The following is a 16,244-nucleotide window of genomic DNA, read 5'->3' on the forward strand; positions in this document are numbered from 1 at the left end:
AATAAGAGCTAAGCAAATCCTTTTCATATGCAAGGTTGGATGGCAGTGGCAAAAATGCAGTGTGCATGTGCCACACTTTCCACTGTGGTTTTGAAACCATTAAAGCTTTAACAAAATTTTTGTTAGGCAATGTACATAACTCTATGGTGAAGTTATGATAACTAAAGATTAAATCATCATCAAATAAATCTTAATTTTGTATGCAATGTTATCAGATGTATTGGCAATGGATTTTTCAGCAAAACTTTGGATAGATTTCATGAAAGGAAATTCAAAATAATGTGAAGTGCAATACAAGTGTATAAGACTTTATATTCCACAATGCAAGTTTATTGTCTAGCAGGGTAAAGTTAGTTAGAAATGTTTGTGGTCGGGTAACTAGGGTGTTAAGAAAACAGGTATATACGGTCAAAATTTATTTCGAACTGGAACTTTACAGAAATTATAACCAGTTGTGATGTCATTGATCAATGTGCCTGGAAAGTATGCTGATTTTAGACCAGAAATTTTGTTAGCATGCTCTGAAGCCTCAATTCTTTGTTTATTTATGATAAATTGCTAATCAAGCAACCGACTTTGTGTGGTTTGTTTATTAAAAATTGCCATGAATGTGTAAAAGTTATGTGTGTGCCACACGTTTTACTGTTGATGATGTGGAATAAATTTTCCTTAAATGATATGATACTCTGTCACTGTGATATATGAAAGCCTTACAGTCTTCACGACTAAGTACCCGTATATATATTATGAAATGTACTATTTTGTAGGAAGTTGCACGAAAAATTGTTAAAAAACTAGGCAAATTGAAAGTATACAAATAAATAAATTTCAGCAATGTTTAGTCATAATTGACATTAGTCCCAGAAATAATTCGATCTAATTCAATTGTTCACAATTTTAAATGTAAAGCAAGACCTATGTTACACCTCCTGTTGTTGTTGATCTCTTTATTTGCTTAGTAATATAGATGCTTGTTTTATAAACTATGATATATTTTGTTGTTTTGTTTCTGGCAAACAGGGAATAGTTCATACACTATGTTGTTAATTTAAATTTGAACTTTATAATTACAAACTGTATCATTCTAATGTCTGTTAATATATGTAGCCATATTGATACTATGGATATATGCCACCCATATAATATTTAGTGTCATCACCTTTTGAATATCATACTTTTTGTTTCGAACCCTTTTTCATCATCATGTCACGTTCAACCAACGCTGGTCACATTGATGTGGCAAGTTTGCCACTGGAAGTTCGTGCCAAGCTTGCTGAACTGGATATAGAAATTTCTGAAGGCAAGTAGCACTTTTCAGTTTACTTAGTTTATATCAAAGCCCATAGCTTGATACTGTATGGTGTATAAAACTGAGTATAACCACATGTTATATAATGAATTGAGCACATGTGATAGTATATATATATGTACATACATTTCACTGTCAATTACTTGTTGTACTATGGTAGGTAGCATATACTGTGCCCTATAATTTAAATGGTACTCTTAACACAGTCATATTACCATGCTCCCCTACCTGTTACTGTTATATGAGGTTACTTTAACAAGTTTTATACTTTTTATCTGTTTTTGATATGTTTTAATTTGATAAGGATTGAATTACCTGTGAAGGCTAATAAATTTGAAGTGCATCATTTATGATGGACCTTTGGTTTTGTGACTATTGGAATTAAAATTATTAACACTGTGATACATCACATGTGAAGTTATCACATACTAGTGTGCTTATTTTATTGTTCAAATGTGTGTATTACTTGTAAAAAGTTGAATTTTTTAATGAAAGTTTGCTATGGAAATAATAAAAATATCCTGAAAATGCAATCTTGAAGAATTTGCACATTAGCCAATGCATATCTTCAAAAATACAAATAATGAAGCCTATTTAATCACATGTTGTTGCACATACACTTCCAGGATACATTACGTGTACATTCATAAATCACTTCCATAGATTTATATGATGGTAGGATGATAACTAAAGGAACTGCGGTCCAGCGAGTCAACACTGCTGGTGTCAGCTGAAAATTTTTAAGTGGTCTTCCTTAATATACTTCTGTGTTAGCAAATATCTTCTTACCTAATATGACAACTGTCTGCAGTGTAGGTCGATGCTATGGAATACCATTCCCCAGTGATTTTAGAAATATGCCTTGTCAGTTCATGTTCTAAATATTGATAGCAACAGAGTTGCAGCAACGCCTTCGCAAATAAACAGAAAAAATTGCTTCAAAGTGAAGTAATGCATTACAAACTACCATAACATCAGTTACCCAACGTCACCATGAGCATTTTTTAATCGTTTGCTAATTGCACAGACCATGAGTTTTTTGATATGGTTGTATCTTGACGTCTGATAACTAATAATTAATTATTGAATTCTTCCAACATATTTGCCATGTTGCATAAGTAAATCGTGTATTTCATCTTATTTGATTAAGGTTTAACTCACAAAGCACTTTACAAATAAGGACATATGCTGTGGTCAATAAACAATGCTTGTTAAAGTTTAACCGGATTAATAGATTTGATTTTTTGATAACTGCCAATCGATTGGCAATGGTATTTTTGTTGTTAAAACCGTCAAATGTACCACATTTGAAGCCAAGTCACGTGACATGCATTTAAATATAATTTTGCAATATTGTGTGCAATTCTAGCCCCAGCCCATATGTTTCAAAATTTGTTTTACTTGGAGTTTCATTTTATTATTTGCAGTCATTTTGGGAGGGTTTTGGAATTGCCATGGCTTGTATAGTTATCGGTGGTTCGTAAACGCTGAACAGCTGTGCGGTCCTGTATGTTTCACCGCACCGGTATCAGCAATCGATAAAAGTTATTTTAGGTTATCAAACTGTCTTGGCTTTTTGCTTTTCATTTAATTGTACGTCCAACCGGTACGATTCAGTCTTATCACGACAGTACTTGGTTCTTTTGACATCAGCAGACTAAGTCGATTATAAATTTTATGCGATCAAAGAGTTATTGTAATTTTTTGCGTTTTGCGCTATTTTTTAAGTACTGCGAAACTCAATATCGACTAATGATGTGTGTAAATAGAGCCCATTAATTTCATCAATGGAATAATATCATATTGGATCATTACCGAATGGAATTAATTCAACAGCTTGTTGAGTTAAATATAGAAAAGATACTTCGTACTTGTTATTTACTAATGAAAATGTTTGGACCATTGTAAACTTATATCGGAGATCATATTGATTTGCTAATGGTATAAAAATACGTTCCTATTTAAAATTTCATCTCCACTCATTAGTGTGATGTAATGACATAACGCGCTTTAAACTAGCTATGCGTGACGGTGACACAAGCTTGCAAAGGCACACATCTCCTGCCCAATCACCGTAACGTCGTTGTAATGCCAGTCACGTGCCAACAAGAGCACTTGAGTGAGTCATTCAATACCAACAAGCAATAGACAATCGATAAACTTTCAAATGTGGACTTTGTGTTGGCTCTGTCTATGCGTGATACGCCCACGAAGAAATTTTCTAAAAATGGAGCATTTTCAGCATTTTGGTCCTTACTCTGAGGCAAAAATTTTGCTTTCTTTCGTTGCAATGGTAGGTAATTGCCTGGGCCCGTGTTATATTTGGGACACGCCCACTCACACAGCGACAACAACGCGTACAACTGCCGGAAGAGCGTTGTAGCATGGCGTGTTAACACATGTACTCTGTAACCACCGTTTATCGGCTTCTGATCTCGTATCAATAGGCCAAGCGTTCAACTCGCATAAATAGCGCACTCAGACTAGTGTTTAAAGGGCCAGTCCAGTATAATATAAACACCGTGGGAAAGTTGGTTTTTCCATTGTATTAGAAATAACACACTTTACGTATATCCAAGCCCTTATGCTCATCTTATTATCGGTTATGCCTACGGTCGATTGTGCAAAAAAACGAGGTAAAACGGAGGCGTGTGAGCATTGAGCATTGGGCATCCAGGCTTCACTGTGATACCTCCCACCGCTTTTCATTGTCGGGCTTCTGTCTGATAAGGAAATTATGTCTATATCGTGTGTTTGACTATGGGTTCGTATGTAATATACAATTCCTTTTTCATAAAAGGGAGTTTTAAAACGATTCGCTAAATCATCTCAACCCAACACCACAAAGTTTATCGATCACCGCTTACGTAAACTGTTCGCTCCGGCCATTCTTTGTTTGACATAGAAAGCAAATCGGTGTGAAGTGGCGAGATAATGAGGAGAAAGCCAGATCTGTCTAAACTTGGCTGTACTTCAATAACCGCGGATATAATTTTCTTTTTTGTGGTTATTCTCGATATCGATCATACGCTGGTAGTGGAGGAAACCCAGCGTCTCTCGCCGTCTTCTCAATTTAGCCGGCTGTGCGAGACATGGTCGAATGGTTTGAGTTGTTTCAGCGCACGAGCCGTCAGTGTTGCAACACTATGCTTGAACAGCGAAATAATGGGTGTTGCTTGACCGTTTAAGTAACCGTAGCTGTCAGAAAATGAAATAAAGCCTATACACCGCCATAATCAGCAACGTTAATTTCTTGCTTACGGTATTTCAGCAACAATCACCGAAATGTTTAAAATGTGTTTTTACTAAGCCAGCGCCGATGCAGAACACGTCAGGATGACTTCATGAGGAGGCTTTGGTAATTAGTGGCGTCGCACAATGTTTTTGTTAAGAAACACAAACCCCATCGCTTTGCGGACGGCCACGAACTGAAAATCAAGAAAAGCTTTTTTGTCCAATTCACGTTTAAGGTAAAATTGTATTAGTGTCTTATCTCACGTACAATGTCGAAAACAACAGCAAAGTAGTCCCAAGGACATACTTCGTCAACCAATCGACCACTACTTCAAGTTCGCTTGTTGTACATGGCTGTGACGTTTTTTTCCAATCCAATGTCCCCCGATGTAAACACCAGGGTCCTTTAACTCGAGAGCCAAATACTTAAGTGTCCATGGAACCCAAGAACAATACAGTCATTCCTTCAGAAACGGATAATAGCATCGAACACTAATTTCATTCACCATGTCTTGCGACAATAACTTCTCTAATCGTTTTAGAGAGGAATGACTGACTGGTCGTTTTCGAATTTACGTCTCTTTTTATCCATCTAAATTTGTTTCTGTTTTTTTTTTGTCTGGGCGCCCAAACAACTTAACGCATCGGCTTTAACCACAAATGTGGACTTTTAACCTGAACACGTGGTATGGACATAGACAAAAGCTCTTTGTTTGGTTACGTTGCAAACACAATTTTTGTTTAAAGTTATACAGCAAGCATTACGTAGATGGTTTAGAATTTCGAAATTAGCCGCCTACTAGGTGGTCGCAACTTCACAAAGCAGGTTGCGGGTCCTCTCCGGGGTTTAGTCCGTATTCTTTACAGTAAATTGCTTTTATAGTTGTTAATCATTAGTGCTTTTCTAGAACGGAGCTTGTGTGTCGCCAAGACTAAAGTGTTTTTTCTTTTATTTTTAGGAGATATAACGCAGAAGGGATACGAGAAGAAAAGATTAAAACTTTTGGAGCCTTTTGTCGCCGCAAACCAAGGTGAGCCCGTCGCTTTTGTTTAATTGCTGTTCTTGCGTGCACAATAAAAATAATTGACGTGCATGTTTTGTTTGTGAATGCTTGCATATCCCCATCGTTTCTATTGATATTGGTAGTTTTCGCAAAACGCAAGGAGAGTTGTAATTACTCGGTATTTCGCCACGTTTCGTTCTGCATTGCAAACGTGTAACCCTTGACTAACCAAAACTCGTGCTGTTGTATTAGGCTACTTGTATGCCGGAATTAACACCATGCGTTACCTACCAGCCTCGTCAATTAATGTTTAGTGTCTGCGTTTAATGCGAGGCATAGTAATGTGATAGTTAGATGGTGTTATCCTATCCATTCATATTGAATGTCATTTCCCGATGCTTTGCTCTGTTTACTAATAGAATCTTGTTCGCTTAGTTTTGTACAGTGCAGGGATCCATGGGTGTTAAGTGTGGTGAGAAATATTGATCTGGTAGATTATGTTCTTTCTGTTAATATCTTGACGCTTAAATCTATGTAGATAAGTGCTTGTTAGTTTAAGAGCAAATATCCTTACAAGCACTTGAATAATGTCTAATTTGACGTTAACCACCTACTTACGATGATTACTCATCATTTCTGCTTTGCTTCATCACTTTTATTTCCTACGTCACATTACAAAATCCTGTCTAGGTGACAAAATTTTTTTCCTACTGCGCTACATCACGTACTTAAATTAAAGGCATATTCTTAGGTGAATGTAACAGACTCAGTCCCAAACTGAAATTTTTACGGTAACCTACATCTGCATGCATTAATGCTCTCGGGATCGGAAAGAATGCGGATAACGAGCTTGTCAGACATCGTTAATTTGAAACTTGCTGTACCAGGCATTCCATTTCTTGGCTCTTTGTGCGATCATAACGCAGCCTTTATAGTTTATGTAAATTATTTATGTCTCTTTGGGCACAAAGCCTAAAGCATATTCCTTTTGACAGGTGTTTGATCGCATGCTGCGGAAAAGTGTTACATTATCCATATCTAATAACCAAAGCCTTGGGGAACATGAAATCCGCCCTGGCTCAGTGTTAGTTCACGTATTTCGAGATCTGCCTTGTTTGGTATTTTCGAAAGATAAACGCCGCAGTCACGACTATTTGCATAAGTGGAGCTTCATTGCTTTTGCGAAATCAGCATTCGAGGAGAATTACGATTTTTGTGTAAACTCTGATAACATGAGTGGGTGTTGTATCGTTTTTCCTTATCTTGTGTTTGCATGGGCTTCGCTTTGCTCTATAAATCAACCTGGGCGGATTAAAACTTCATTATGTTCATTTGCGCAGACATTATCGTCCCGTTGTTGCTTTGGACTTCTACCTTTAGTTGCATTAAGTTGCCTATTCTGTACACGTTTGGCCCATAATGCCACTAAAAGCGACATTTCCGGATTACCTAAAACACACCTTTGCCACCATGTTTGGAATTCCGTTGTTTATCGATGGTCTGTACTCAAGAATTTAAATCCTGTGCAGGGCTTATTAAGTCTGTGTTTGATCAAATTTAACGAGACTAAGCTGGAAAGTTTCACTACTTATTAACTTGAAAAGCATCTTGCGAGTTTAGGATCTAGGTTTGCGTGTCAAAAATGACGACATCCTGACTAATAAAGAACAGAGAGTCACAGGATTTTTTTGTATGCTTTAGCTGGCGAATCAAGGCGGTTAACAACGTTTTGTATGAAATCTTCTTCAAAGTAGGTCAAGATGGATTAATGCCTTCTTATGCCCCTCGTCAGACCTGGTTATCTTGTAGTGTTTGGTGTCGTGTGTTTCTGCTACAGAGCGTTTCTCTATTCCGCGTGTTAATGCATGCTTTATGCCATACGTGGCGTACGTCCTTCAATCGCCAACCAGCTTATAACGGCAGTGGAAGGGCGATTTCAAAGCAATTTGTTTTGAATACAATAGCTGAAGCTCGACATAATGCACTGCGCGGTGTTGCGGATTATATGATGCAAACTACAACCTTTGTTAAGAGGTCTCACACCCTTTTATTGTACTAGTGACGGTGTTTGAAGTCCATGACTGTATATAGCTACTTCCTGGCAGGATTATGTATCGAGTTAGTTTTTCACCGCGGAAGTATGATAGATAAACGATTTAATACAGATCACGTGATATTACGAAAGAGCGATTTAAAAACCTAAAATTTAATTACGAGGTAACATTTTCAAACTCGCTTCATTCTCAAATTGCGGCAGCCGTGAATATGTCATTGTTTTAACGTTTGTGGGCACTGGACCAACCAGCTGTTTTCGTTTCAATTACTGGTGAATAATATTTGCTATGTCCACTGTAGGCTAATTAGTTATGCTCAATTGCACACAAACCGCCTTTTATTGTGATTGTGACCTTTGTCAAATTACCGACGTTAATCCGACAAATTCTACTTCATTTTTGATTGAAAACAGCAGAGGTTGGTATAATTTAGAAAAGGAAATAGAAATTCATTGCCGTACGGGCAATCAACTTATCGATCGTATTATATTGCCAAACGCAGAATTCGAAATTCACTGCTCAAGCTCAAGAGAACTGGGTTTAACCCCAACTCTAAAAGTATACTTTGCTTTTGGTTTTTTGCATTTTCGGAAAAATATGTGATTTCAACGTCGAGGTGTATAAATATAACGGTGAGCAGCATTTTTTGAGTTCGACTTCACTTGATTGCAGGGTTTCTCAGCTCCCAAAAGAAAGGTCTTCACAACTCGTCATAAATATTTTATTGTACAAAATGCGTGTTTTTCTGTATTGGCTTAATACAAATTAATTTTTACTTACATTTAGTTGGCCTAAGTTAAGACTTAGATGTTGTATTGCTTTATCCGAGAGAGGCATTTCGTCGTTTTGCAGCACTAATAGCAACGCGCCATAGCATTTGGGTACGTCACTTTACAGATAGTGGTATTATTCTGGCTATTGCAACAAAACAAAAATCCAACAAACGGATTAGAATATCTACGGTTCTGACGTTTGCTCAGCTGGATGCCCGTTTTCCATAAAGATAGTTATGCGAACTTTCTTGGAATATGATAATAGCATCACGGTCCAGTTCTATGCCAACTCCCTACGTTTTGTTGAGGTCATGTAGTGTGTAATTTTTCCGAATAATGAAAATCAAATCAACATTTTTGTCCGAAAAGGCTCTTTACTTCCCTTGATTCAATTTACTTTCAAGATAATTTCACTAAGAAAAAACCAACAAAAGGACCCATCTTTTACAACAAGCGAACTGGATATTGGGCAACTTTTCCCTGTATTGCCGTCGTAGTACCGTATGCACAGCCTATTCAGGTTGTATGGAGAAAATCAGATTTATTTACTTCGGATTAAATACCTCATGGTGGCTTCTGTATATAGAGCCGTACATTACTTGTTGCTCTAATGCATATTAGTTTTGTACACAAGTGGCGAACTTTGGATGCAGGCATTCTTGAATGACCAAAACGATTTTTTGCTGAAGTTTATTATGACACTTCTGCAAAGAGGCAGTAACGCACCGATAACTTATGGTACTGCACTGCTGGTCGAGATCAAGGACCTGACTCCAGTTACTCCTGCAACGTAATTGTCACGTAGTTTAATCAGGGATTATGCAAAGGCTTTCTGTATGGTTAACTCAGATACGTCGAATTGTATACGATAAGGTACACCCACTCGTCTGATTGCCACGACTTCAAATATCGATCAGAATTGTGCTCAAAAATGCATACTCGTTAAAATGAGGAAATAAATGCGACCTACTTTCGTCGGTTTTGAAGCTTAATTGACCGTTTATAATCGTTTGTTGGTAGTCAACACATTGAATTAATGCCTATACACTATTCTAGATACTTGCTTTTGCCACTTTATGTCGTGTTCAGAGGTTAATTTGTTTAAAACGTTCACAATAAAACGACTGGAGTACTCCTTAAGAACAAGTAGATTTATGGCCATCTTTCTCAGGTTGGCAAACTTGGACTTATTCAGTGACGCAATACAGGGATTGCGGCAGAATGTGGCCGCAGGCCACATTATCATGTAAGACCGGAAACTGTCTGCGGGCCGCTCAAAATCCCGTCGCGGGCCGGATCCGGCCCGCGGGCCGTATGTTGCCCACCCCTGCCTTAAAGTGAAGTAATTGTATACATCTAAACGACATCATATACAAATCGAGAAATTTGCGTTGGACGACCTAGTTGCTATCAGCATCTATATAAGTCCCTTTGCAGTTTCCCGATTGCATGCTTTGCAGCTTATTAACTCATGCTTTGTCTATAAATAGTGATGTTTCGAAATGTTTAAATGTGAAACAGGCGATGCGCGCCTCGTACCAGAAAAAGCGTGATAAAGCCTAATACTGTACTTCATCAGTTCACTTTCTTTTGCATTAAATTTGAAATAAATTGGATAGTTTAGCCGCTAATACTCAAGTCTCTTTGGTGTTTTGATCCATTCCTATGAAACCCTGCCTGTAATTCAAACTAGGCGGGTGGACGTCCACTCACCGTTTCGGTGTCTCGTTGAGTCCCAGTAAAGAGGTAACGTTTCGTTTTTTAAGACCTGTCAAATGGCAATTTAACAGCCAACTCGTATGCATACCGGCGTTAAAGCACGATCAACCTTTGTTCGTGATCTTTGCCATTCTTCGCATTTTGAGTCCTGACTTCAAGCGTTTTCTATTAATTTCTCGGCTAAATAGATTTTTGGTAGTTTCTGATTTATCAGACGTTTTTGCAGACCGAGCGCGCTAACTATTGTTTGGGAAGCTAAGTAGAGCCTTGATGAAAAGAAATAAAACGATGCTGCCTTTATCTCTTAGGTAAATGTTATTTTCATTTTCCTTTTGCGGTTGCAGATTGCTAATTTGTTATCATCGTTGCTGCTGCAATTTGTTTGGTGAATTTGCATGCATGTTCGTTGAAAGACGTATTTTCTTATCTTGATGCTTGCGATGTGGAAATTTCGAACATAAATTCATGCAGAATTGCTGGTACCAGAACCTACAATGTAGTAGTTACTACAATCATTAGATCGGTATCAGATCGAAGTGACCACTTTGCGCAAACCCAGAATTTATTTTTCAATTTGCTAACAGGCTAGTTAGTCTTTTTTGTCAGCCACATCATGAATCGGATCTAACGTGACATCATTTCCTGTGAAGCATTCAACATTGCTATACTTCATTCATGGCAGTAACTGTATATACAAAAAGAGCTTGTCGCAATTTGTTTTTCACCTCCATGTTTAGCAAATAACATTAATACTATCATGCCGGAATCTGTAGCATATCTGCTGTGATGTTACTTGCATTATCGGTTGTTTGTTGTGTTAGTTTCAAATGCGACATGTATATAGTTGTATTACTATATTTAAAACTTTGCAGTAGACTCCAGTTTCGTTGTTTTCTTTGACAAAAACGGCTATTCGCTCTTACCTCCGAAAGTTTTGGTGTAAAACAAGTTCACGTCTTGATTAATTAAGAAACCGTAAAAAATGTATACAATAAAATTTGTGCCTTAAGAAACTGTGAACCAAGTTGCCAGAAGCTCCAACCGAGGTTCTTGTAAAAAGTGTCTTTGTCACCATCCATAAGAAATTCGTTTAGGTGGTTCTTTAAAATACTGGCGATATAGGAACGTTAAAAAAGAGTTTTGATATTTTACAATTCGATATTTGGATCTTTCGGAAATGGAAACCTTGTATTTGTCGGTTTTAATGCTGTATTAGACTATTTTTGTTAAGATTATAATTAAACTCACCAAAAAACTCATCAGTCAGACCATTTTCAAATAGCGCGCCTCCTTATCTTAAAGAAAATTTGATGTTGATAAGCGTTTAATCTCAAGCTTCAAAAAGGTGATAACATTGGTTAACTTTTAACCAGGTAAGACAATATAGAGTAGGCCGATTTACTTCTGATCTCGTGCTGCTTGTAAGATCGTGCTTGTCGACACTAGTGACATTCAATGAAGTGAACCGATGCAGACTGTATGTTGTTAATTTAGGTCACCTGTATCAGATATTTTAACGTAATATTTCGTTACTGTCGTGACTTCATTGAAATATCCGGTTTCTGGCACCTTTTTCATTTAGCACACAGTTATTAGTGTATCCATAACTGATTTTATTTAGTGCCCCGAGTTTTATTTTCAACTTTGAGTGATTATGACAGAACCTTTTAAATAGAACCTCGATGAAAAAGGGTTTCGTTTTCTAAGATTTAACATTGGTTACAAAAATATTTATTTAAAAATCGAAACGTAATGGTCAAAATATGGGCATCCATTTTTAACTCGCTTTTATTTACGAAACGGTCATGTCAATGATTGACTGTCGGCAAAAACCGTTAAATTTACACAATTATGATTCACTAATATTGGCCAACTCGGGCGGCGTGGTTCGTAAAACGTTTTGTTCCAAGGAGAATTGTTTTTGGCAACACTACGTCTATAATCAGGTTATAACGTGGCTTCTAAAAGAGCAGCTTTAATCATTTAAAGTCCAATACAAATTAGCCGACTGACATTTCATCCTAATCAAGGACAGGTTTAAAAACACGCAGTTAAAGCTTCACTGAATTAAGCGCGTTACGCTATGACAATGATTGTTTTTAATTGGAAAACTTTCGGGAGATTCTACTTCAATTGGAATTGTTTTTTTCTTTGCCGTCACGTTTCTTTTGTTGTTGGTACTTTTTGTTTTTGTTGAATTGTTTCTAGATTATCTTTTCACCAAAAGCATTACCTTGACCTAATGCACGTCACCAGTTGATGCTTGTTTTTAAATGCAATAATACTCCGCTTCTGCTGCTACATAAGAAAACACATATAAGTAGTATATATATTTTGGCCCTGTAGAGACAATGTACACAACCATAAAACGTGATATAGCTATAGCTATAGCCGTACAAATCCCTATACGGGTTTCCGCATCGACACCCTTTTGATTTTATCAAAGGATTGAGATCAACACAGGAACAATATCAAAAATTTTGGTATAAGACCAAGACTGTATTTAGTTACCGTAAAACCTCTATTTCACCGCCATAGCGCTCTATTTTTCAACTCTTGTTTAAAAGTGGCGTTCTATTAGAGGTGACGTTCAATTAGAGGTTGGCGCTCTATTTTTCAACCCTTCTTTAAATACAATTAATACAATACCTGCTAATACAATTCCGCCGCTAAAAGTGGTGTTCTATTAGAGGTGGCGTTCAATTAAAGGGAGGCGCTCTATTTTTCAACCCTTCTTTAAAAGTGGCGTTCTATTAGAGGTGGCGTTCAAATAGAGGTGGCGATCAAATAGAGGTTTTACGGTAAGTATGGAAAATATTCGAGTACTTAATGCTTTGATGGAATTATTAAGGCCATTTGGACTTATTGCGGTGATGTTTATTGTGTTATTGATATAAAAACGCGTCACCCTCCACACGCTTCATACATCATACACGCATGCGCATAAAAGCAAACAGACGAATTTGATCAAGGGCCGGGGAACTTTTGAATCAACTCGGATGGTTTAGTCATCCTTTTGAAGCATGCTTAGCACAATGTACTTACATATATTAAGTGCAAGTCAAGCCCGGTCATTTTAAAAGTTAAAAACATCAAGTTCAAACTAGGACGTGGCTACCTAGCATACAGCAGATGCAAATAAAACGAATTTCAAATGTTGCTTTTGTGTTAAAAAAACAGTTTTAATATGAACAGTAAACTGAACTTGTACTGTATTAGCATTTATAATAACTTAGTTTTGCGGTTAGCAACCCATTTGTTGCGGCAAATGTAAACCGTTCCTTCGTTTGTCAAGCGTACATTGCTGCACGAATATGTCTTGCTGCATGCTTGCATTGATGTTATGCAGCGAGGGTCATTTCTGCTTTTAATAACGAACGGGAAGTCTACTGCGTTTTGTTTTTTCCGCGAAATCAATTACAAACCGTAGGCTCATGCGAAGTATTTGCACCTTGAGTTTATCCCGGTTGCGCGTATCCTAGTTGCTGAACACTGTCGCAATGTTTGTATTTTGAATCATCGCTTCGCGTTGCAGTCTCCTAGTCTGGAGTTAAAACTTGGCCTGGTAGCATTGGTGTAATTCAGAGGTTTTCAAAACTTTGTAGTGTTAAAAACTATGAAATAATTTTTCACGGTGCGTAGATTTAACACAAGATTAGGAGATACTTGATGGTCTTTAGTTCCAGAATTTTCGACGAGGAAATAAATCAAAATTTCAGTTGACGTCCTAGCAAGAATACTGTATGTTGTTGTTGTTATCTTGTAAAGAACAGACAGACAGACAGACAGTCACTTCACTAATATGATGGTCCATTATTTCCACGTTCTGGTAAAGACGCACTTTGTCATATCTGCCGCCGTAGTACATAACGATCAGCCTTCGAAAACATCCGCATTTGACTTTCGTAAATATCATAAACGCTTAAATGCAAAAATATATGAAGAAAGCAGCTGAAGTTGCTTTATGAGCTCTCGTGGAAAACACGATACCAACCCTGACGACATAAATGGTGATAGTCTAGGAAACGCACAGTCAGCAACGGTGGTTAAAGGAGACCACGCTTTATTTTAAACACTGGTCGCATTTGGCAGTTATAACAGTTGCTTGAACATTTTATCCTAGTAACACTAGTCTAGTCACCTTGTGCGGTTGTTAAGATGTTGCTTGTTCTTATAAACGGCATTTAAAATACTTAATGTAGTCGTCGTTTGAGGTGATTGTTGACTGACGGTGGTTATCGTCAACGCTGAACAATTTCCAAAAGAAAGGCCGGCAGCCAAGCAAAGTATAATACATGTCTCTATCATGGAGACTTCATAGATATGTTTAACAACCTCGATGCCAGTAACCATGATACGATGCTAGCGTTAGTTTGCGTTATCCATGGATATTCAGTAACGCAAAAGAATTCCTGTATGTATAAAGAAATCATGTTTAGTTTCCCAGATTTATTAAAGTTAGTAACTTAATTTGTAGTTACATTTGAGGTCGGGTTTCAGCTGATGTGCTGCGGCGATATTTTTTTTGCTCGTTAAAGTAGCAGTTTCTCCCGCCTCGAGGCCATTGTTTAATTACTACTTTAGCAAAGTTTATGACAGCCGAATCGGCCCTAGCTAGAACGTGTGCGTGAAATAATTAGTTCATCTTTTTGGCCAGTGGGTAAGAAGCAGGGCGTTTTCATTGAATCGCAACCAAACTATTGGTTGCTACCGTGGTTTAAAGTTGTCATTAGGAGAAAATTTAATGTCAGCGGAAAATAAAGACCGCATAATTGACTTTATCATAGTGTTTGACTTCCCCGCAAACCTGGTTATCACTTTGGGTTATCTTTATTAGGAATTGTTTATAAAATCAGATTTTGCTGCAGAGTATATTCAACCCCTATCTCTTACATTTTGTTTTAAACCAACCCTTTTAGTGTGGAGACTAGTTATGACACTTCGTGCTGTATTTTTTAAATAAGTGTTGATATTGATCTGATGAGCTAGGTAATAACCAGATCAATTAGTTTGTTGAAATTACTGTTTGGATTTATCTTCTGATGCCGGCGGAATAACAGATAGTTTTTGTCTTCAGCTAAACAAGTTGTGCAAGTTCATAAAAATACGAAAGCTCAGAGGATACAAGCAGAAGCAGCTAAACATTCCCCATCAAAGGCAAGAAAACACAACAAGGAGGGGATGAACCGACAGCGTCATTCTAGGAGGGATGATCGATACAGATCAGGTGGCCTAAACATTTGAGCACTATTCACTTCTATAAATCTTATCACGATGTTTTTATGGACTATGTATTTGCATATAGATGTATGTTACAGTACATAGATGTCCATGTCTAGCAGAGCAAAACAACGTTTGTATTTTACACTCTACTAATGCATGCAGTTGCAGTTTTTGACCTTTGTTTGTTATGTGCTATGTTTTCTTCAGACATTCACACTGAAGCAGTACAAGCGGCGTTAGCAAAACATAAATCAAAACGGGTTCCAGTGTTACCGATACCTGTTAAAAGGAGATCACTTATGGTGCATGGTGTCATTAACAGCGTTGGAGATAGTTCAGGTTTTTCATGCTGATAGTGTTTAGGGATATATATGTAGATACATATGATATGCACTGCATTTCTGGTAAATTTACCAAAAGTTTCAGGCTATCAATCTACAGTAACATGACTTTCCATAAGAATAATTACTTTTCAATTATTGCAATGCTAACTGTACAGATGATGATATGGGGACTGACATATCAACTGGCGATGATGGATCTTTGCAAAGGAGGACGGATGGCTCATCCTCCCAATCCAGTGAAAGCACAGCGCCATCGCCCGCTTCTGTACCAAGGGTGATATCACAGAAGACGCAGCTTCCTAAAGAGCCTCAGGTATACTGGAAACTTAATTTTTGCGGTTTTTATTCAAGTTTTTCTTTCTTGTCTGGAGTTATAATATCTTTAAATAAAAGCTGTTAGATTTATTGTATGGCGTTGTTACCTAAATAAATTTTTTTGTAGATGCACTTTTCTGAAGCTCATCATAATATTTATATAATTTTTGGCAATGTTTAAATTACCTGGTTAATTCTTTTTATGGCCTTTGAAATCTGAATAATATAAAGTTAGCTACACTGTGTTCGTCACGACCCGATAAATCCCT

General features: G+C 37.3%; 1 protein-coding gene across 1 annotated transcript in view; it reads left to right on the top strand.

The window, feature by feature from the left end:
- Positions 1–999: 999 nt before the first annotated feature.
- Positions 1,000–16,244, top strand: part of LOC143469896 (disco-interacting protein 2 homolog C-like) — a 29,309-nt gene continuing 14,064 nt past the window's right edge. The window contains exons 1-5 of the mRNA XM_076967780.1: positions 1,000–1,300; positions 5,503–5,574; positions 15,171–15,320; positions 15,524–15,655; positions 15,816–15,973. Of these exons, the coding sequence (XP_076823895.1) occupies positions 1,204–1,300; positions 5,503–5,574; positions 15,171–15,320; positions 15,524–15,655; positions 15,816–15,973 (609 nt within the window). The 5' untranslated portion in view covers positions 1,000–1,203. The remainder of the gene's footprint in view (positions 1,301–5,502; positions 5,575–15,170; positions 15,321–15,523; positions 15,656–15,815; positions 15,974–16,244) is intronic.

This window comes from Clavelina lepadiformis, chromosome 8 (assembly GCF_947623445.1).
Source record: "Clavelina lepadiformis chromosome 8, kaClaLepa1.1, whole genome shotgun sequence".
In the NCBI taxonomy this organism is placed as follows: Eukaryota; Metazoa; Chordata; class Ascidiacea; order Aplousobranchia; family Clavelinidae; genus Clavelina; species Clavelina lepadiformis.